The 23843-nt window shown below is 41.4% G+C and overlaps 1 protein-coding gene across 1 annotated transcript; it reads right to left on the bottom strand.

Annotated features, from left to right (window-relative positions):
* Positions 1-239: 239 nt before the first annotated feature.
* LOC140819091 (uncharacterized) lies at positions 240-15368 on the bottom strand. The gene is made up of 4 exons (XM_073179103.1): positions 14349-15368; positions 4943-5144; positions 4547-4846; positions 240-295 (listed from the first exon to the last, which is right to left on the bottom strand). The coding sequence occupies exons 1-4, from the start codon at positions 15366-15368 to the stop codon at positions 240-242; spliced, it is 1578 nt and encodes a 525-aa protein (XP_073035204.1).
* Between the last annotated feature and the right edge of the window lie 8475 nt (positions 15369-23843).

The raw sequence follows: 23843 nt of genomic DNA, 5'->3' as shown, positions 1-23843 counted from the left end.
CAATATATGCTGGAAAATCATAATAATCACATATGGTATCATTTCTTCGATCCGATTTCGAATACACATTCACAATAATCATAAGAACACATAATAACCTTCAAAATCTGATTTCCCCAATCTCTCACTTTCAAAACATACTGAATCTTAAAGATACTTACATCCTTAGATAGCCCTTGATGAGAGAAGCAAGAATCTGTACTCGGAATAAAAATCGGATGGCTAAATCTTGAGTAATCTTACTTCAAAGCTATGAAGAAACTTGAAGCATTTTCAGAGTTCTCTCGGTTCTTGCCTGTTAAAGAAATGGAGAATAAGAGAAAACACATTAAGTATGCATGAGAAGGGACACATGGTTTATTTTTCATTGAACAAGTCGCACCGCGGGTGCACCACTTCTGCATCGCGGGTGCGCTCAGCTCACGGCACCAAAATCAGAATTTCAGAATAATCGACCGCGGGTGCGCTGCTTTTTAAACTGCGGGTGCGTTGACCTTACTGTACCAACATCATATCCTACTGCCTCTTCACCGCGGGTGCGCTACATCGGGGACCGCGGGTGCCGTGAAGCTACTGTAGATCTTCCACATTTCATGAGCCATAACCGCGGGTGCGGTCACTTCTTCATGCAACATTTCATAATTTAGTATTATAAACCTACAATTCTCGGGTATTATATTTCTCCCACTCTTAGATAAGAGTTCATCCTCGAACTCGCAAGCACTCAATCAAAGTATATACAAGATGCAATATAATCAAAACTGAATAAATACTCACATAATGAAAATAGCTCGGGATATCTCTGTCTCATCTATGATTTTGTCTCCCAAGTCGCTTCTTCCGTACCATGACAACTCCACTGGACTTTCACTAGCAGAATTTTCTTCGTTCTGAGCTGCTTTTCTTTTCGATCCAGAATCCGCAATGGTTGCTCAAAATAAGTGAGTGTACTATCAAGCTCGACCTCGTCAGGCTGAATGACATGAGAAGCATCATGCATGTATCTTCGCAGCATCGATACATGAAAGACATCATGTATCCCATATAAAGAAGGAGGAAGAGCAAGTCGATATGCTCGATCGCCAATCTTCTCCAGAATCTCATACGGACCAATGTATCTAGGAGACAACTTCCCGCGTTTGCCAAATCTGAAAACGCCTTTGAAAGGAGAAATCTTCAAAAACACTATGTCTCCCTGTTCAAATACTAACGGTCTTCGTCTGATGTTTGCATATTTGGCTTGTCTATCCTGCGCTGTCTTCATTCTCTTCTGAATGATCTTCACCTTCTCAGTCATTTCACGAATCATATCAGGCCCAAGTTCTGGTACCTCAGATACATCATCCCAATACAGAGGAGATCTGCACTTCTTGCCATATCACGCCTCAAACGGTGCCATCTCGATGCTCGTCTGATAGCTGTTGTTGTACGAGAATTCACAAAGTGGTAGTGAATCTTGCCAACTAGTGCCAAAATCTAACACTACAGCTCCCACCATATCCTCTAAAGTCTGGATAGTCCGCTCTGACTGTCCGTTTGTCTGAGGATCGTATGCAGTACTCAGGTGCAATGTCGTACCCAAAGCCTGCTGCAAACTGTGCCAAAAATGAGAAGTGAATCGTGGATCACGATCTGATACGATCGAATTCGGCACACCATGCAATCTGACCACCTCTCTGATATATATCTCGGCCATCTGATCATGTCGATATGTCATTCTGTACAGAATAAAGCATGCAGATTTGGTTAATCTGTCAATAATGACCCAAATCGCATCACAGCCCCGGGATGATCGTGGTAACTTCGTAACGAAATCCATGGAAATGTGATCTCATTTCCATTCAGGAATAGCTAAACTCTAAAGTAAACCTTCGGGCTTCTTTCTCTCGGCCTTCACCTGTTGGCAATTCAAGCACTTAGACACAAACTCTGCAATATCTGACTTCATCTGTTTCCACCAGAATTGTGTCTTCAGATCGTTGTACATCTTCTTGCCACCAGGATGAATACTGAACCGGCTACAGTGCGCTTCTGACAATATCTGTTGTTTCAAATCTGAAACATCTGGCACTACAAGACGGTTATTCACATACAGAATATGATCATGTACCTGATATTCTGACTGATGTCCTGATCTGACCATCTGAATCGAATTCTGAATATTTTGATCAGTTCTTTGTGCTTCTTTGATTCTCATAATCAAATCTGGCTCAACTTGAATCGTAGCAAGTCGTAGTGGTCTACTATCTGTATCAAATTCTAATCCAGACAAACAGCAATCTTCAATCATATTCGAAACACCTATCGTCGATAAGGATAGGGAATATACTTTTCGACTCAAGGCATCCGCTGCTGCATTCGACTTTCCTGGATAGTATTTGATCTCGCAATCAAAGTCCTTTAACAAATCGAGCCATCTACTCCGTCTCATGTTTAACTCTGACTGAGAAAACAGATACTTCAGGCTTTTGTGATCAGAGTAGATTTCAAACTTCTCGCCGTAGAGATAGTGATGCCAGATCTTCAATGCAAAGACAATGGCCGCCAATTCAAGATCATGAATTGGGTAGCGAGTCTCGTGTGGCTTCAACTATCTCGAGGCATATGCGATCACATGTCCTCGCTGCATAAGAACACATCCTAACACTCTGTGAGATGCATCACATTATACAATGAAATCACTAGTACCTGAAGGTATCGTCAGTACTGGAGCACTGGTCAATCGTCTCTTCAACTCCAAAAAGCTAGACTCACAAACTTCACACCACACAAATGGCGCATTCTTCTGTGTCAACTGGGTAATCGGCTTCGCAATACTAGAGAAATCTCTGATAAATCGTCGGTAGTATCCTGCTAGACGCATGAAACTGCGTATATCTGGTACAGAAGTCGGTCTAGGCCAACTGATCACAGCTTCAACTTTACTCGGATCCACAGAAATACCGTCTCCAGATATGATATGACCCAAAAAGACAACCTGTCTCAACCAAAACTCACACTTTGACAGTTTAGCATACAATATCTCTATTCTCAATGTCTGCAACACAATTCTTAAATGCTCGGGATGATCAGTCTCACTCTTGGAATATACCAAAATATCATCAATAAAAACAATAACAAACTCATCTAGATACTTCTGGAAGATACGGTTTATTAAACTCATAAACACCGCTGGAGCATTCGTTAAACCAAAGGGCATGACAATAAATTCGCAATGTCCATACCTGGTTCGGAACGCTGTCTTCGGCATATCAACATCTCGAACTCTCAACTGGTGATATCCGGATCTCAAATCGATCTTAGAATAGACAGATGATCCCTGCAACTGGTCAAATAAGTCGTCGATCCGAGGCAATGGATATTTTTTCTTTATCGTTGCTTTATTCAGTTGCCGGTAATCAATACACAATCGCATCGAACCATCTTTCTTTCGAACGAATAGCACTGGTGCACCCCAATGAGATACACTCGGTCCGATATATCCCTTGGCTAGAAGATCTTCCAGTTGTGTTTTCAATTCTTTCAGTTCAATAGGTGCAATCCTATACGGAGCTCGAGATATAGGAACTGTACCTGGAATGAGATCGATGCTAAAATCTATCTCTCGTGCTGGAGATAACCCTGGAATCTCGTCGGGGAATACATCGGCAAACTCACGTACCACTGGCAGATCTGCCAATGACGGACTCGATTTCAGTAGATATACTGAATATAAAAGGAACCTCTCTGCTCCTTTCTGCAATAATCTAGTCATCGTCAAAACAGATACTAAGGGAATCCGAGATCTGGAACCCTTACCATAGAATTTCCAATCATCAGCCATCTCTGGTTTGAATCTGACAATCTTCTGGAAATAATCTACAGTGGATCTGTACTTGGTTAACATATCAATTCCGACAATACAGTCAAAATCAGCTATCCCAAGCACAATACAATCTAAATCAATCTCATGACCCTCAAACTGTAGTATACAATGTCTAACTGAAGTCAAAGATATAAGACCACTTCCCAACGGAGAAGAAATAGACACTACAGCAGATAATGACTCGACATGCAATGAATGCAACAATGCAAAACGCTCAGATATTAAAGTATGAGATGCACCTGTGTCTATCAATACATAGGCAGGATAACCGCAAATAGGCAGGATAACCGCAAAGAAAACAGTTACCTGCAATCACATCATTCGGTGCATCTTGGGCATGTTCTTCAGTCAGTGCAAATACTCGAGCCTGATGTCTGGGAGGTTGGCTCACAGTCTGGCTACCTCTGGCTTTGGGCTGTGTCTGTGTAGGACTGGGCTGAAAGGAATGAACAGATGAAGCTTGCCTCTCAGGCTGAGCTACTGAACCAGATGCTCCTACACTCTGAGCCTGCTGTACACCTCTCTGGGGACAAACTCTGGCGAAGTGTCCCTGCTGTCTGCAGATTTTGCAGCGACCCATAACACCCTGACACTGCTCGGTGGCATGTCGGCTTCCACAAGAATTGAAATATACACCTGTATACTTTGTACTCTGGCCAGGACCTCTCTGTCGTGACCCACTGGAGCTCGACGAACTTATCATTGATCTCTTAAACTGTTTGCCCTTCGCTTTCAACTGGTCTTTCCTTCCGCTGCTACTACCACCACTCTCAAATCTGGGAGGGAGTTGAACTGAAGGTTGTGGCGGTCTCGGAGTAGGAGCGACATAGGAAATGCTTCGTTGCCTAAGCAATCCATCTTTTGCCCCCTTGGCACGGTTCAATGCTTCAGCAAAATTATTGGGCCTACCGGTATTCACCAAGGTAAAGATTTCTGGATTCAGGCCATTGATAAAGTGATCCGCAACGGCTTCGTCATTTTCTGTGACATGAGGAGCAAATTGGAGCAATGCAGAGAACTTAGAAACCTACTCCTCAATGTTCAGCTGTCCCTTTCTCAAATTGGAAAATCCAGCACCTTTGTCTTTTCGGTAGGACACAGGGAAAAATCGATGATAAAACTCAGTCTTGAACACCTTCCAAGTAATCTGCGTGCCACGATGCTCCAATGCTCTTTTCGTAGTCAACCACCTGTTCTTTGCTACTTCTTGCAGTTGATGTCCAACCAATTTCACTCGTCGCTCGTCGGTGTAGTCAAGAGATTCAAATAACATCTCGATCTATATCATCGAGCCAACTTTCACACTCAAATGAATTTTCTATATCCTTCAGTATCGGTGGTCGAAACGACTGAAATCTTTTCCACAAAGTCTCCATCGCTGTAGCAGTCACGTCCATCGGATCATTGGATGTACTGCCCTGTTCTGGTGCTCGACCTACTGCTGGTTGCGGTACTCGTCGAGGAGGCATATCTGATTATCAAACAGATTATTACACAATCTATATAATCTGTCTCAGCCCTCCTCTGATCATATACATCTGATCCAGAATCGGTTCTTATTCAGTCTTTGCAAATACATGTTGTAAATCAACTCAGATAACGAGACAACATGTAATAGGGAAAGCAATAAATCATGCTAGCACAATAAAAGCAAGGAAGACGAATCGATCTACCCCGCTCATTCACTTCTATTTCAGTCTACAGAATCTACTGCTCTGATACCACCTGTTGTGGGGACCCGGGATCTAACTCAATTCTTTTTGGGATTAATTGGATCTTTGCTAGAAAATGTGGGTAATAAAAAAAATTTCTTTTAACAATATTATAAACAAATATATATAAACATTCACAAGGTCTTTATTCATTTTATTTCAACAACATAAATCCATATCTTGTTCATTTCATATATATACAAACTAGTGTTCAATACCAACTTCAAACCACATGTAGTACATGTCTAGTAAGAAACCACTAGTAATCTTCTTCTATGCCCGTAATCTCCACGCTATCTCGATCTCTCATCTCTGTCGCGACCCAGATCCTGTCCCACCTGTCGTTATGCACACATACAGACACAACAACAGCCGAAAACTCCGGTGAGAACAAATCCCAGTATAAAACATGTATACATGCATGTCATGCAATTTCATAATAAATCATAACACAAGTTTCAGTAATTATGACACACTAGTGAATACAGATAAAACAATTCGACTCTTACTCTTTAACTCGACTCGTATCTAAATTTAGGGATCCCGGTGTGAATAAGACGTCACAGTCTGCCACCTATCCCTCCCAATCGGGGTGACGGTACGTCTTATTCCTAGACTTTGGTCATGTCTGTATCGAAATGTGGGGACCCGGACGCTGATCTGTCTTATTAATCCTCTTTGGGATTTAATTATCAATTAAGATAAAACAGGGTCTAAAAATTTTTCTTTATAAAAGGTAACTGCGGAAGGTAATGGAATCTAAACAATATATACATTTCTGTATAACAACTACAGTTCAGTAGAAAACTACAATACTGTACAACCTAAGTCTAAGGTTCAATTACTAAATTCAAGTAATAAACCAAATCTGCTACAAGTCCGGAATCACCACGCTAACTCGTCTTCTCTCATCGTCATCTCGACCCTGATCCAGCCCCACCTGTTGTCATGCACACATACAAAACAAGACAACAGCCGGATAACTCCGGTGAGAATAAATCCCAGTATAGAACATGGTAAGCATGTATATAAACAAACTAATTTATAAAACCTGCTATCACGTATAAAACAATCTATTTCATAATCTATGAAATTAATCAAATAAATATGCAACTCAAATCTGATAAACATGCATATAAACAATCTTAATCATAAAACATGCTAACCCAACTGAAAGCAGTAATGATGGGTCCCATGATCTAGGAGCCACATCCATATAAGTATTCAGTTCTAATCAAATCATGTCTAGACTTGACTCGATCTATAACTCTAGGGATCCCGGGGTGAATAAAACGTCACTGGCTGTCACCTACCCAACCACTCGGGGCGACTGTACGTCTTATTCCTAGACTTCGGTCCGAGCTGTATCAACGACTGGCAATAGGAGTAATGGCTACTCCTAAGTTGAGATACACCGAACGTCTAGAAGTCTGACAATGGCTGTCAAGACTTTCCTATCTTAAATGCAATGAATAACAATCTGTAAACAAGCATAATCATATTCATAACTGAATATCACAATTATCTTACCTGCTTGAATACAATTCTGTAATCAAAGCATAATCAGGTAACAATATAACAATAATCTAGTATGTGATTTTATTGGGAAACTCAAATTAATCTAATTTGAGTTATGCTTCCCGAATATCACATGAATTATACCTTTGTCGTCCCGGTCTGACGAAGACGATGACCTGTATTCAACTCTGTCCATCCCGAATCTGAAATGACAATATCGAATACTCTGTATCAATGAATAACTCAAAATACAATCTGTTCTAATCAATACTCAACTCAGTACATATCTGATCAATATCTGAATATGATACAATTCATTTCATATCATAGACATCCCAATATAATCGAAATCATATCTGAATCTGATTACTCCAAAACAACTGATGTTTCGACGGCATAACAATACAGTCTGAATAACCCCGTCAGTTCTGAACATCACACTATAATACTGGAACTCATAATCAATACCGGTATAACTCATAATCTCAATGATAACACCAATCTGATATTGAATCTCAGTCAAATCAACTCCAAAAATCATAACAATTACAGAAACAATCTGTTCTTTAATCTGACTTCAATTATACAATGTCTACTGTAGCAGAAACATCATATCTGAATCATATTCAATTCTGACAATATCATAAATTCAAATCTTGTCTAAACGTAACAAAACTTACGTCCAGTTGTAGCCTACGCCGATAGGAACTCGGTACTGAAGTCGGATTTAGATTCTGATAACCAGAGCACTCGCAACCCAAATCAGAAATCAAACTTGCGCTCCCTCGTTTCCTTCTTCTTTTCCATTTCTGAATAATTGAGATACATATGTATATATATATATATATACACGTTGCCTTCAATAGACCAAGTGACAATTTGAGAATCTGCATGCCGCGCGCATATGCGCAACGCTTTCCGCGCATATGCGCCCATGGCTCGGGACGCTACGCGCATTTGCGCGCAGTCCGTCCGCGCATGCCTCGGCCACCTCCGCGCATGTGCGCGACTTCATCCGCGCATGTGCGCGAAAGGTTCTGCCAATCTCGCGCAAGACTCGCGCACCTCCACGCGCATGTGCGCCCTCTCACTTCTTGCACACACATTTCACACCTTTATTATGTGTCCTAGTCCGATCCGTTCCGTCTATAATCATCTCGATTAATTCTATAAATTATTTCAGATTAATCTCAATTTACAGTAATCATATCCAAATCATTTCAGATCACGGTAATTAAATTCTCGGGCATTACATTTCTCCCCCTCTTAGATCGGAGTTCGTCCTCGAACTCACCAACAATCAATTCAAGTCTAACAAAAGAAATGCGTAACAGAGTTTAACATCCAAAGTCGTCGCACTAACATCATTCTGAGGTATCTTTCTTTAATCAGTCTCTTATTCTACTCTGAAATCAGAATTCACCAAGTAACTCGGTCGGATAACACTGGCTATACAACATCTGTATATGCTACTCTGCAATCCATAACAAATCAATACCACCTGTAGTTGTTATCCTATCTGTTTCTTCCAATCAAAGACGTATTCTATCTTTGATTTCCAATACCAATTGTCATCATCTGACATTGGTTTCCTAAATCTATCTATTCTGAACTATCTTGATAACTATTGTCATACGGTACCTCAAACAGTGACAATAGATCATAACAACTAGTACTAACATCCAGTACTAAAGCTCTACCAATATCTGTCAAAATCCGAATAATACACTCTGACTACCTGTCAATCTGTGAACAAAATCTGTCAAAGAAAGCTTATGATATCTTCTATCACAAGTACAAACTCAATCAATATCATCTCAATTAAAATCATAATCTGATATCATCTAATTCAATATTCTAATCCATCTGATTATTTCTTTGACATCGATCTATGTCATCTAGTTCTGTTTGTACATCATCTGATACAAACTAATAGATATAGATTGAATAATCTATCAATCATAATCACATCATATCCCAAATCTGGATAAAATGGCTGTAATATCATTACAAACACCATAGAAATGTACTCCCATTTCTATTCAGAAATATACATATTCTGTAACCAATCTTCTGATTTCTATTTTTCTATCTTCTTCTGTTAGCAACTCAGACTTATCATTACAATTTCTGCCAACATGTCTGCACAATTTCTGCCATAACTGATCTAATCTGTTTATATCACAATCTATCTGTTCGAATATAGTACATTCACAACCATCTGAATGAAAACTGACTTCACTATTGTGCGGTTCTGACACTATCTGTGATTCTAGATTCGAACTATTCTGTATAAACAAATCAACAATAATATAAGATAAAGAAAAATACCTACCTGATATTCGGCTCTGACCACCGGTATCAAAATCTGTAACCAATTCTGAAACATTTTAATATCATAAAAAAATCAGTCCCAGACAAACACAAAATCATATATCTGTTAATCTGACTGATGCTCTGTTCTGATTAGCAAAAGACAATTCTGAACCCTCTGGTTTCTGAACTGATGTGCACTCAACTGATTACAATAAACTGTGTCAACACTGATTCACAATAACAGTAGTATCACATCAGATTCAGAATAAAAAGAACCTATACAGATCTAGTGAGTTTAAGAAACTCATAAAACAACGATTTCTGGTAAATATCTTAATATCAATCTGATCAACTGCTATATTTCATCTACAAATAGAATATGCTCCCAACAATATAAGATATCACAAATACTGATGTAGAACCATAATAATACTCAGCAGATATAACAATAAGAGAATAAGATAATCAGAATAAGATAATCTGCAGATGATAAATTTCTGACATTTCTGGCATTCCTGATCTTTCTGTCTTAACTGTCTAAATCAATCAATCTTCAGATACTGTATATTCTGAATAACCACTGTATCACTAACTGCATACCGGATTCATACCTGATCCATTTCTGGATACAATAATCACTGTTCTCTGAATATTTAACAGTCTTTAAATATTCAACAGAATCAATCAAATGCTGCAATATATCAATAAATCATAGATATACCAAGCATAATCTTCAGAATACTTCTGAGCATACATGCTATTAATTTAGAAACAGAACTGAAATGTCTTCAAGAGAGTACTCAATCAACTATAATTCTCAGCCAGTATTCTAATTTGTCAATTCTTTCAATTCTGTCTAATCATTCAGTATCATTCTATACCTTCAATGTCATTCTTTACTGGATGCTATCATATAAACCATACCTGTTATCGATTCAATTCTGAAAGCTACCTTTCTGATATCAAACACATCTGAAATCTTATCTAGGCAAACACCAATCAACTAATACATTACGGGCAAATCTGTCACCGTTAGACTCGATTTCAGTATATCTACCAAACACATAAGGATACCATCTGTTCCTTTCTGTGCTAATCGAGTCAACAGTACAATGATCTAAGGAATTCTGGATCTAGAATCCTCATTTCTCAACTAGATCTGATCTTAATCTGTAGTGACCCGTTCCAGAATCACCTACTAATCAAGAACTAAGCATGCAATTAACTTAATTAATAATAATCAGAGATAACAGCGGAAATATGGCCAACGACAAATAGTTATACAACCCAATTGAAATCAGAACAACTCAAAATATATTCGGTACAACCATATCGAATAGAATAGTACTGAAAACTAAACCAAACAGCTACTCACTGTCCTCCTCCTGCTCTTCCTGAGCCATCCAACCTGAAGCCTGCCCCGTGGGAAATGGGGTGTCCAAGATAAACAAAACCGAGGACGTGAGCGATAAGAACGCCCAGTACAAAAGCATGAGTATACAAGCCTATATGAAATGCACATGCTATGATATGATACCAGGGTAGTCAAGAAACAGGAGTAACAAAGGATCTCAAAATGCTCAGTCTAGAGGCGCCAAGTGGATAGTGCCGCGCGGTACTCCTCTGGGTCACTGCATCCACTACAAGAACAGACGTGGACCTAAAATGTCCCGGATCACCGAAGCCCTCCGGACCCGTCGGCCACTGTGTACTCTCGGTGTCCATGCGTCCACAAGACAAGACAGGGCTGAGCGGCCCCACAAGATATAGCTTATCTCGAAAGAGATACAGCTCAACAGTAAAGGCTATCTCGAAAGAGATACGGCTCAACATGAAATGCAACATGCATCATAAAACGTGACATAATAGCATGCATTATATGACATATATCAATGCACCACATAATCATGCAACACATATAAGGATGTATACTCGACCAGGATATCTCGGATAGTACTTTCGTACCTCTATCACAGCAAGCCTAGCCTTACGCAACACCGCTAATCAGGTCTAGAACAAGCCTACGCATCAAAAGCATACTCAATGAACAATACTACCATGCTCGACTAGCAAAACCAGTACTACCAAAGGTTTAGGGTTTACCTTCGTCCGTCGACAGCCCTTTGATGTCGATTGTCTCGTAACTCAGGCGTCGCTACGCTACCAATCCTGGCAGCTCTTGGCTATCGCTTGACCGACAACTAACCCTAGAAACCTTCCAAACCTATCAAATATGAGACACAACTCAAGAATTTGCAATGCAAAATGAGGAAATCCGAGCACTATTTATAGGCTATGTTCGGATCCACCGAACCCACTTCGGAACGTCCGAACTCCTACGTGTCCATCGGCTCTTGACACCTCATGATCGGATCCACCGAACCTACACTTCGGATCATCCGAACTTGCATGTAAACTGACGTGTCGATCAACTCTTGACACCTCATGATCGGATCCACCGAACCCACTTCGGATCGTCCGAACTCTTCGGTGCTACCGAACCATCTTCGGTCCGTCCGATCATGACCACGGTCAAAATTACACATTAAACCTTCTTAATCACCATTAATCCGTTAATTACCCAATTTGGAATTCGGGCTACTACATTCTCCCCCCCTTAAAAGATTTCGTCCTCGAAATCAGGCTTAGAGGATGAACAAAACGAAATAACAACATCGTTATTACATCTCAATTGTTGTTGAATACAACTGATATTTCGATTACAACTGCAAACACAAACATATACAAAGCATAACTCAAAAGAGCTCTGGATGCTCCGAACGCATACGACTCTCTAGCTCCCAAATGGCTTCTTCAGTGCCTCTGCGTTGCCACTGAACTAAGACAAGAGGAATGATCTTATTCCGCAACACCTTGTCTTTGCGATCGAGGATCCGCACTGGTCGTTCCACGTAAGACAAATCCGAATTTAGTTGAACTTCAGAGGGATGCAAGATGTGAGACTCATCTGCTACGTATCGTCTCAACAAAGATACGTGGAACACATCATGAATACTTGATAGGTACGGCGGCAATGCAAGTCTGTAAGCCAAATCTCCCACGCTTTCCAATATTTCAAATGGACCAATAAATCTCGGAGACAGCTTACCCTTGAGACCAAATCTCAAAATCCTGCGAAAAGGCGAAACTCGGAGAAACACTTTCTCACCTGGCTGAAAATAAACAGGTCGCCGCTTGGTGGTCGCATAACTAGCCTGTCGATCCTGAGCGATCTTAATCCGTTTCTTGATTATTGCAACCTTATCAATAGCCTGCTGGACTAACTCCGGTCCCTCAACATGTCGTTCCCCAACTTCATCCCAAAATAATGGAGTACGACAACGTCGCCCATACAACGCCTCAAATGGTGCCATACCAATACTACGATGATAGCTGTTGTTGTACGCGAACTCAATCAAAGGCAAATGATCCTGCCAAGCGGTTCCGAAATCCATCACACAAGCTCGCATCATATCCTCAAGTGTACGGATAGTCCTCTCCGTCTGACCGTCGGTCTCTGGATGATAAGTTGTACTTAAACTTAGGGACGTACCCAATACCGCCTGGAAACTACCCCAAAATCGTGAGGTAAAACGAGGATCTCTGTCACTGATAATACTAACTGGCACCCCATGCAAACGTACAATCTCTTGAATGTACAATCGAGCCATACGATCGAAAGTGAAATCACGGTTATATGGCAGAAAATGAGCAGACTTGGTGAGTCGATCCACCACTACCCAAATAGCATCACTATTCCTCGAAGACAATGGTAAGTGAGTAATGAAATCCATCGCGATATGCTCCCACTTCCATTCGGGAATAGGTAAGTTCAACAATAATCCTCCCGGTCGACGGTGCTCTGCCTTAACCTGCTGACAAACAAGACACTTGGAAACAAACTGATAAACGCTGCGCTTCATCCCTTTCCACCAAAATCGTGTCCTCAAATCTTTATACATCTTGTTGCTTCCCGGATGGACACTCAACTTGCTTCGATGAGCCTGAGCCAAGATTTCTTCCCTCAAAGTATCATCCTCTGGTACCACAACCCGATTAGACAAACACAGAAGACCATTAGACTGATAATGGAAATTGCTATCTCCACCAACCAATCGGGCTAATCTCTGAGTCTTGAGATCAGACATCTGTGCATCTCGAATCCGAGCGAACAAAGCTGGCTCAGATAAAATGGTAGCAACACGAATGCTCTCCATACCTTTCCGATGTTTGAAATTAAATCCCAATGAACAACAATCCTGGATAGTACTAATCATAGCACTGGTCTGAAGTGCAGAGGCTCTCACCTTGCGACTAAGTGCATCGGCTGTGAGATTCGCAGAACCTGGATGGTACTTGATCTCGCAGTCATAATCTTTAAGTAGATCCATCCAATGACGTTGTCTCATGTTCAACTCAGCCTGAGTGCACAGATACTTCAGACTCTTATGATCAGTAAAAATTTCAAACTTAACCCCGTACAAGTAATGACGCCAGATCTTCAGCGCGAACACAATAGCAGCTAATTCTAGATCATGAATAGGATACTTCTCCTCGTGAGGTTTTAACTGCCTGGAAGCATAAGCGATCACATGACCATTCTGCGTCAACACACACCCTAAGCCTTGAAAAGAAGCATCGGTGTAAACACTGAAACCATCAGATCCTGACGGTAACGCCAAAACAGGTGCAGAAGTCAGAAGTCGACGAAGCTCTCTGAAACTATCTTCGCACTCAGATGACCACTCAAATGGAACATCTTTCCGAGTAAGTTGCGTCAATGGTCTAGCTACCTGAGAGAAATTCACGATGAAGCGACGATAATACCCTGCCAGACCTAGGAAACTACGGATCTCAGCCACCGTCGTCGGACGTGACCAATTCAGCACTGCCTCAATCTTGCTAGGATCCACAGAAATTCCTTCCTTGGAAATCACATGACCAAGAAATACTACACGATCAATCCAGAACTCGCACTTACTCAGCTTAGCATACAATTGCTTCTCGCGAAGAATCTGCAACACAATCCTCAAGTGCTGGATATGCTCTTCCACACTGTGAGAATAAATCAAGATATCGTCGATGAAAACCACAACAAACTGATCCAGAAAATCACGAAAGACTCGGTTCATTAGATCCATGAACACCGCTGGCGCATTCGTCAATCCGAATGGCATAACTAGAAACTCGTAATGCCCATATCGAGTACGAAATGCAGTCTTGGAAATATCATCATCCCTAACTCTCATCTGATGATAACCCGATCGCAAGTCAATCTTGGAGTAAACAGAGGTACCCTGAAGCTGATCGAACAAATCATCGATACGAGGTATTGGATACTTGTTTTTGATCGTCACACGATTCAGCTGGCGATAATCAATGCACAATCGCATAGATCCATCTTTCTTCTTGACAAACAAGACTGGAGCTCCCCAAGGTGAAACACTCGGGCGAATATAACCTTTATCAAGAAGATCCTGCAATTGCTGCTTCAATTCTCTCATCTCTGACGGAGCAAGACGATAGGGGGCACGAGAAATCGGTGCAGTCCCTGGCATTAACTCAATGCCAAATTCCACCTCTCTAACCGGAGGAAAACCAGGAATCTCATCTGGAAAAACATCAGGAAATTCACAAACCACTGGAAGATCATCTAGACCAACACTATCTGTGGAGGAATCAATCGCATAGATGAGGTAGCCTTCCCCGCCCGCCTCTAAAGCACGACACGCTTTCAGAGCAGATACCACCGGCATCGGAGGTCGCGCTCCCTCACCATAGAAAAACCAACTAGAGCTCTCAGTCGTACGAAACTGAACAAGCTTCTGGTAACAATCCACGGTAGCTCGGTATGTAGTCAATAGGTCTATACCTAGAATACAATCAAAATCTTCCATCTCCAGGATCATAAGATTCGCAATCAATTCGTTACCCTCAAAATCTAAGGGACAACCCATCACTAGACGCTTCGCTAACACCGAATGACCCATCGGGGTAGAAACGGAAAGAATTACGTCTATAGAAACATACGGTAACTTATGACGCTTAACAAATCGTGCAGAAATGAATGAATGTGATGCTCCGGTATCAATAAGAACAAAAGCAGGAATACCGCATAAACGAAAAGTACCTGCTATGACTCTCTCCGTTTCATCTGCAGCCTGATCCTGGTTCAGCGCAAAAACCTGACCTTGGGCACGAGGTCGGAGATTTGAACTACCCACTGCCTGACCCTGCCTCCTCTGCTGAACAGTCGTCTGAGATCCGGAACCTGATCCTACTCCACCTCGCAACTGAGGACAATTCTTCTTGAGATGACCCATCTCTCCGCACTGAAAACAAGCTCCCGCGGCTGATCGGCATTGCTCCGATGGATGGTTCTTCCCACAATGCACACAAGAAACCTTCTTCTTACCAAAGCGGAAAACACCGCTAAACCGTGATCCAGATCCAGAAGAAGAAGAACCAGATTTCTTGAACGACTGAGATCGAGGGCTCAAAGTACTCGGAGGTCTAGAAGAAAGAATAGCCCTACCACGCTGGAGACTGATCACTGCCTGGCGACACCGGTTCACTAACCCATCATAAGAAGTAGGATTATCACAGACAGTGACTCGATCAAAAATCTCCTGGTTAAGACCCTGAAGGAAATGGTCATACTTGGCCTCAGAACTGCCACTGATATGAGGGGCAAAGGGTAACAACTCGAAGAACTTCTGCTGATATTCATCAACAGACATACTACCCTGCTTAAGATTCAGGAGCTCAATCATCTTTGCCTGGCGAAGGGCTGGAGGAAAATACAGCTGCATGAAAGCTGCACGGAAATCGGCCCAAGTCACCCTACCCTGAGACTGGACTATCGGCGCAGAAGTCGATCGCCACCACTTGCGCGCACGGCCCTCGAGAAGAAAACTAAGGGTCTCCATCCTCTGCTCCTCGGTGCACTGGAATGCACGGAAACAACTCTCCATGCGCTCTAACCAATCCTCAGCATCATCGGGAGTCTCACCGCCGACTAAAGGCTTAGGCCCCATCTGAATGAAACGGTGCAAATCAAAACGCCTAGGACCATCCCGACGATGACGATGTTCACGATGACGCCTACGATCGTCCTGGTCACCCCAACGACCTACACTTCCCTGACTACTCTCATCACCAAAGTGGTCAGCCATCTCTACAAGATAGAATGGGGAAAATGGTAAAATGGTCAACGAAAATCCCAAAACAGAAATCTATATCCCAAAATCGTAAGCATGCTCTGATACCATAAATGTAGTGACCCGTTCCAGAATCACCTACTAATCAAGAACTAAGCATGCAATTAACTTAATTAATAATAATCAGAGATAACAGCGGAAATATGGCCAACGACAAATAGTTATACAACCCAATTGAAATCAGAACAACTCAAAATATATTCGGTACAACCATATCGAATAGAATAGTACTGAAAACTAAACCAACCAGCTACTCACCTGTCCTCCTCCTGCTCTTCCTGAGCCATCCAACCTGAGGCCTGCCCCGTGGGAAATGGGGTGTCCAAGATAAACAAAACCGAGGACGTGAGCGATAAGAACGCCCAGTACAAAAGCATGAGTATACAAGCCTATATGAAATGCACATGCTATGATATGATACCAGGGTAGTCAAGAAACAGGAGTAACAAAGGATCTCAAAATGCTCAGTCTAGAGGCGCCAAGTGGATAGTGCCGCGCGGTACTCCTCTGGATCACTGCATCCACTACAAGAACAGACGTGGACCTAAAATGTCCCGGATCACCGAAGCCCTCCGGACCCGTCGGCCACTGTGTACTCTCGGTGTCCATGCGTCCACAAGACAAGACAGGGCTGAGCGGCCCCACAAGATATAGCTTATCTCGAAAGAGATACAGCTCAACAGTAAAGGCTATCTCGAAAGAGATACGGCTCAACATGAAATGCAACATGCATCATAAAACGTGACATAATAGCATGCATTATATGACATATATCAATGCACCACATAATCATGCAACACATATAAGGATGTATACTCGACCAGGATATCTCGGATAGTACTTTCGTACCTCTATCACAGCAAGCCTAGCCTTACGCAACACCGCTAATCAGGTCTAGAACAAGCCTACGCATCAAAAGCATACTCAATGAACAATACTACCATGCTCGACTAGCAAAACCAGTACTACCAAAGGTTTAGGGTTTACCTTCGTCCGTCGACAGCCCTTTGATGTCGATTGTCTCGTAACTCAGGCGTCGCTACGCTACCAATCCTGGCAGCTCTTGGCTATCGCTTGACCGACAACTAACCCTAGAAACCTTCCAAACCTATCAAATATGAGACACAACTCAAGAATTTGCAATGCAAAATGAGGAAATCCGAGCACTATTTATAGGCTATGTTCGGATCCACCGAACCCACTTCGGAACGTCCGAACTCCTACGTGTCCATCGGCTCTTGACACCTCATGATCGGATCCACCGAACCTACACTTCGGATCATCCGAACTTGCATGTAAACTGACGTGTCGATCAACTCTTGACACCTCATGATCGGATCCACCGAACCCACTTCGGATCGTCCGAACTCTTCGGTGCTACCGAACCATCTTCGGTCCGTCCGATCATGACCACAGTCAAAATTACACATTAAACCTTCTTAATCACCATTAATCCGTTAATTACCCAATTTGGAATTCGGGCTACTACATAATCTTATCATTTCTGGAACACATTCTACGATATTTCTGTACTTGTTTAGCATTACATATCAATACTGAAATCGAAATCATATATCACAAGTACATCATAATCTAACCCAATCTCGGGTTCAACTCACTGTAGTATATAACATGTCACAGAGATCTCTGATATCAACATATTCCTCAACAACCAAGAAATCAATACTACAGTATAATCAGATCCAACATATAATGCATATCTCCATGCAATTCAGTCTAAGATATTCTTAACAAATGCCTTAGTATATATCAATACATATGCAATAGAATCATAAAGAGTAGTACCTGTTGTGAATTCTGTATCGGTGTTTTCAGTTGAACTCTGTTCCCTACAATCTTCGGGAACGCTTCTGGGGACAGACTTTAGCAAAGTGTCCCGGCTGTCCACAAATATTGCATCTACCAGTCACTCCCTGGCATTGCTCGGTGGGGTGTCTCCCTCCACAACTCCTGTAATACACTCCAGTATAACTTGGACCAGAAACACTAGAGCTAGATGAATCACTTCCTAGCTTCTTGAATGGCTTCTTTCGAGCTTTTAACACATCTTGCTTCCCACTCGTGCTGCCACGCTCAATTCGAAGAGGGGACTGCGATATCTGGGGTGGCTTCACACACAACCTTGTCAATTGTCTAATCAGACTCGCCTCAGCTCTCTTTGCCCTACTCAGGATATCAGCAAAATAGTAAGGTCGTTGCAAATTCATAAACGCAACTACCTCCGAATTCAGCCCTCTGATGAACTGATTCACTACAGCTTCATCATTTCCAGCTATCTGAGGAGCAAAATGCAGTAGAGTAGAGAATTTAGCAATATATTGGTCAATGTTCAGCGGCCCTTGGCTCAAATTCTCAAACTCTAATTTCTTGTCCTCTCGGTACGAAGCTGAGAAAAATCTTCGATAGAATTCAGTTCTGAATATTTCCCACGACATCACTGTACCTCTCTGTGCCCACATTCTTCTACTGGTAATCCACCAACTCCTAGCGGCTTCTCGTAGCTGGTAAGGCACCATTTTAACCCTCTGTTCATCTGTACAATCAAGTAAATCAAACAAGATTTCTATATCATCAAACAAGTTCTGACAATCTTCGGATGTCTCAGTACCACTCAGAATCGGCGGCTGTAATAACTCAAATTCTTTCATCTTTTCTTCTAACTGAATTTCTGATACATCTCTCTGTTCAGACGAAGTACTGCCCTTTTCTGAAATTCTTCGAGGCGGTATATCTGAATATCAAACAGATTAGTACACAGTCTATACAATCTGTTTCAGCCCTCCTCTGATCATATACCTCTGATTCAGACTCGGTTCTGATTCAGGCTTAACAATTACATGCTGCAATCAACTCAGGTAACAGACAACATGTGATAGGGAAAGCAATAAATCATGCTAGCACACACAATGTAAGTCAACATTGAAATAATTCTCATGCTAGCAATCACATGCAAGGAAAGAAAATTCAATCTACCCCGCTCATTCTCTTCTATTCCAGTCTAAAAGAATCTATCAACTCTGACTATCTCAATCTAAAGGATCTATCGCTCTGATAATCTAAGTCTTAAGGAACTATCGGCTCTGATACCACCTGTTGTGGGGACCCAGACGCTGATCTGTCTTATTAATCCTCTTTGGGATTTAATTATCAATTAAGATAAAACAGGGTCTAAAAATTTTTCTTTTTAAAAGGTAACTGTGGAAGGTAATGGAATCTAAACAATATATACATTTCTGTATAACAACTACAGTTCAGTAGAAAAGTACAATACTGTACAACCTAAGTCTAAGGTTCAATTACTAAATTCAAGTAATAAACCAAATCTGCTACAAGTCCGGAATCACCACGCTAACTCGTCGTCTCTCATCGTCATCTCGACCCTGATCCAGCCCCACCTGTTGTCATGCACACATACAAAACAAGACAACAGCCGGATAACTCCGGTGAGAATAAATCCCAGTATAAAACATGGTAAGCATGTATATAAACAAACTAATTTATAAAACCTGCTATCACGTATAAAACAATCTATTTCATAATCTATGAAATTAATCAAATAAATATGCAACTCAAATCTGATAAACATGCATATAAACAATCTTAATCATAAAACATGCTAACCCAACTGAAAGCAGTAATGATGGGTCCCATGATCTAGGAGCCACATCCATATAAGTATGCAGTTCTAATCAAATCATGTCTAGACTTGACTCGATCTATAACTCTAGGGATCCCGGGGTGAATAAAACGTCACTGGCTGTCACCTACCCAACCACTCGGGGCGACTGTACGTCTTATTCCTAGACTTCGGTCCGAGCTGTATCAACGGCTGGCAATAGGAGTAATGGCTACTCCTAAGTTGAGATACACCGAACGTCTAGAAGTCTGACAATGGCTGTAAAGACTTTCCTATCTTAAATGCAATGAATAACAATCTGTAAACAAGCATAATCATATTCATAACTGAATATCACAATTATCTTACCTGCTTGAATACAATTCTATAATCAAAGCATAATCAGGTAACAATATAACAATAATCTAGTATGTGATTTTATTGGGAAACTCAAATTAATCTAATTTGAGTTATGCTTCCCGAATATCACATGAATTATACCTTTGTCGTCCCGGTCTGACGAAGACGATGACCTGTATTCAACTCTGTCCATCCCGAATCTGAAATGACAATATCGAATACTCTGTATCAATGAATAACTCAAAATACAATCTGTTCTAATCAATACTCAACTCAGTACATATCTGATCAATATCTGAATAGGATACAATTGATTTCATATCATAGACATCCCAATATAATCGAAATCATATCTGAATCTGATTACTCCAAAACAACTGATGTTTCGACGGCATAACAATACAGTCTGAATAACCCCGTCAGTTCTGAACATCACACTATAATACTGGAACTCATAATCAATACCAGTATAACTCATAATCTCAATGATAACACCAATCTGATATTGAATCTCAGTCAAATCAACTCCAAAAATCATAACAATTACAGAAACAATCTGTTCTTTAATCTGACTTCAATTATACAATGTCTACTGTAGCAGAAACATCATATCTGAATCATATTCAATTCTGACAATATCATAAATTCAAATCTTGTCTAAACGTAACAAAACTTACGTCCAGTTGTAGCCTACGCCGATAGGAACTCGGTACTGAAGTCGGATTTAGATTCTGATAACCAGAGCACTCGCAACCCAAATCAGAAATCAAACTTGCGCTCCCTCGTTTCCTTCTTCTTTTCCATTTCTGAATAATTGAGATACATATGTATATATATATATATACACGTTGCCTTCAATAGACCAAGTGGCAATTTGAGAATCTGCATGCCGCGCGCATATGCGCCACGCTTTCCGCGCATATGCGCCCATGGCTCGGGACGCTACGCGCATTTGCGCGCAGTCCGTCCGCGCATGTGCGCGCATGCCACGGCCACCTCCGCGCATGTGCGCGACTTCATCCGCGCATGTGTGCGAAATGGTTCTACCAATCTCGTGCAAGACTCGCGCACCTCCACGCGCATGTGCGCCCTCTCACTTCTTGCACACACATTTCACACCTTTATCATGTGTCCTAGTCCGATCCGTTCCGTCTATAATCATCTCGATTAATTCTATAAATCATTTCAGATTAATCTCAATTTACAGTAATCATATCCAAATCATTTCAGATTACGGTAATTAAATTCTCGGGCATTACACGAAATGTCTACAATCGGAGTCAATCTGCTCCTATGCGTCGATACCACCGAACATCTAGAAATTTGGCAAATCTGCCATGACTCTCCTATCTTAATGCTTGAATATACACCTATAAACAAAGCATAAGTATAACAAGATATAAACAACAATCTAGTATGTGATTTTGGGAAAACTCAAATCAAATCTAATTCGAGTTGTATCTTCCCGAATTCACGTGAATTATACCTTTCTTTTGGTTGGAATCAATCGAAGTCTCGAAGTCGGGATATAAAATCTGTCGATCCTAATCTGAATAACATGTATAAATGCACCATATCAATCTTCAACTCCAAGTAGGATATGCAAATAAATCAATATGCAATTTCAATAACTTTCGACGGCATAACGACGTAATCTTTCGATACCGATCAACTCAAATATCAATACTCAATAAAAATATTCATAATTCTTATCAACATCAATCCATAAGACTGAATTCTGCACCATCCCAACTCAATATATGCTGGAAAATCATAATAATCACATATGGTATCATTTCTTCGATCCGATTTCGAATACACATTCACAATAATCATAAGAACACATAATAACCATCAAAATCTGATTTCCCCAATCTCTCACTTTCAAAACATATTGAATCTTAAAGATACTTACATCCTTAGATAGCCCTTGAAGAGAGGAGCAAGAATCTGTACTCGGAATAAAAATCGGATGGCTAAATCTTGAGTAATCTTACTTCAAAGCTATGAAGAAACTTGAATCATTTTCAGAGTTCTCTCGGTTCTTGCCTGTTAAAGAAATGGAGAATAAGAGACAACACATTAAGTATGCATGAGAAGGGACACATGGTTTATTTTTCATCAAACACGTCGCACCACGGGTACGCCACTTCTGCACCGCGGGTGCGCTCAGCTCACGGCACCAAAATCAGAATTTCAGATTAATCGACCGCGGGTGCGCTGCTTTTTAGACCGCGGGTGTGGTGACCTTACTGTACCAACATCATATCCTACTGCCTCTTCACCGCGAGTGCGCTACATCGGGGACCGCGGGTGCGGTGAAGCTACTGTAGATCTTCCACATTTCATGAGCCATAACCGCGGGTGCGGTAGAATGCTAGGCGCGGGTGCGGTCACTTCTTCATGCAACATTTCATAATTTCATATTATCAACCCACTATTCTCGGGTATTACAAGAATTTTCCTACTCATGGCCTCGAGCTAGCAGCAGTGGTTTTTGCCCTGAAGATTTGGAGGCATTACTCTATGGGGAGAATTGCGGGATTTTCAGTGATCACAAGAGCCTGAAGTACTTCTTCACACAGAAAGAGCTGAACATGAGATATCGGAGGTGGCTGGAGCTAGTGAAGGATTATGATTGTGACATTAGCTACCATCCGGGTAAGGCTAATGTAGTTGCAGATGCCCTGAGCAGGAAGAATGCAATGATCGCTCAATTGTCGGTACAGAGACTGTTGCAAGCAGAGATTCAGAGATTTGAGCTTGTAGTTTATTCCAGGGGCGATGCTCCTAATATTTCTAACATGACAGTGCAATCAAAACTGAGATACATAATTCGGGCAAGGCAGATCAGAGGCGCAGAGATCTTGAGTTCGCAGTAGGGGATCATGTTTTTTTGAAAGTCGCACCGATGAAGGGTGTGATGAAATTTTGAAAGAAGGGCAAACTCAGTCTTAGATTCATAGGACTTTTTGAGATCCTAGAGAGATTTGGGACGCTCGTATGTAGAGTTGCATTACCGCCAAATCTGGTGGGAGTTCATAATGTGTTACAAGTCTCTATGATGTGGAAGTACATATCGAATCCTTCGCATGAGCTGAACTATGAGCCACTTCAGCTGACACTGAACCTGTCTTTCGAGAAGAGACTTAGATATTGGACAGACAGGAGAAGAGTCTTCGGAACAAGGAGATCCAAATTATCAAAGTCAAGTG

Source organism: Primulina eburnea, chromosome 18 (genome assembly GCF_022965805.1).
Source record: "Primulina eburnea isolate SZY01 chromosome 18, ASM2296580v1, whole genome shotgun sequence".
NCBI classification, from domain to species: Eukaryota; Viridiplantae; Streptophyta; class Magnoliopsida; order Lamiales; family Gesneriaceae; genus Primulina; species Primulina eburnea.
Note: the sequence above shows the minus strand (reverse complement) of the source record. Positions and strands in the feature narration are given on the sequence as shown.

Excerpts from the sequence above, each read along its gene's own strand:
- LOC140819091 (XM_073179103.1), bottom strand. The coding sequence starts at position 15,368 with ATGGGTTGTCCCTTAGATTTTGAGGGTAACGAATTGATTGCGAATCTT. Across the intron at positions 5,145-14,348 it reads GTGTAGTATTTCTTGGTCAT|ATCGAGATGTTATTTGAATC; the intron begins GTGATTTCCAAG and ends TCGATGATATAG. Across the intron at positions 296-4,546 it reads GATAAGTTCGTCGAGCTCCA|GCAAGAACCGAGAGAACTCT; the intron begins GTGGGTCACGAC and ends TTTCTTTAACAG.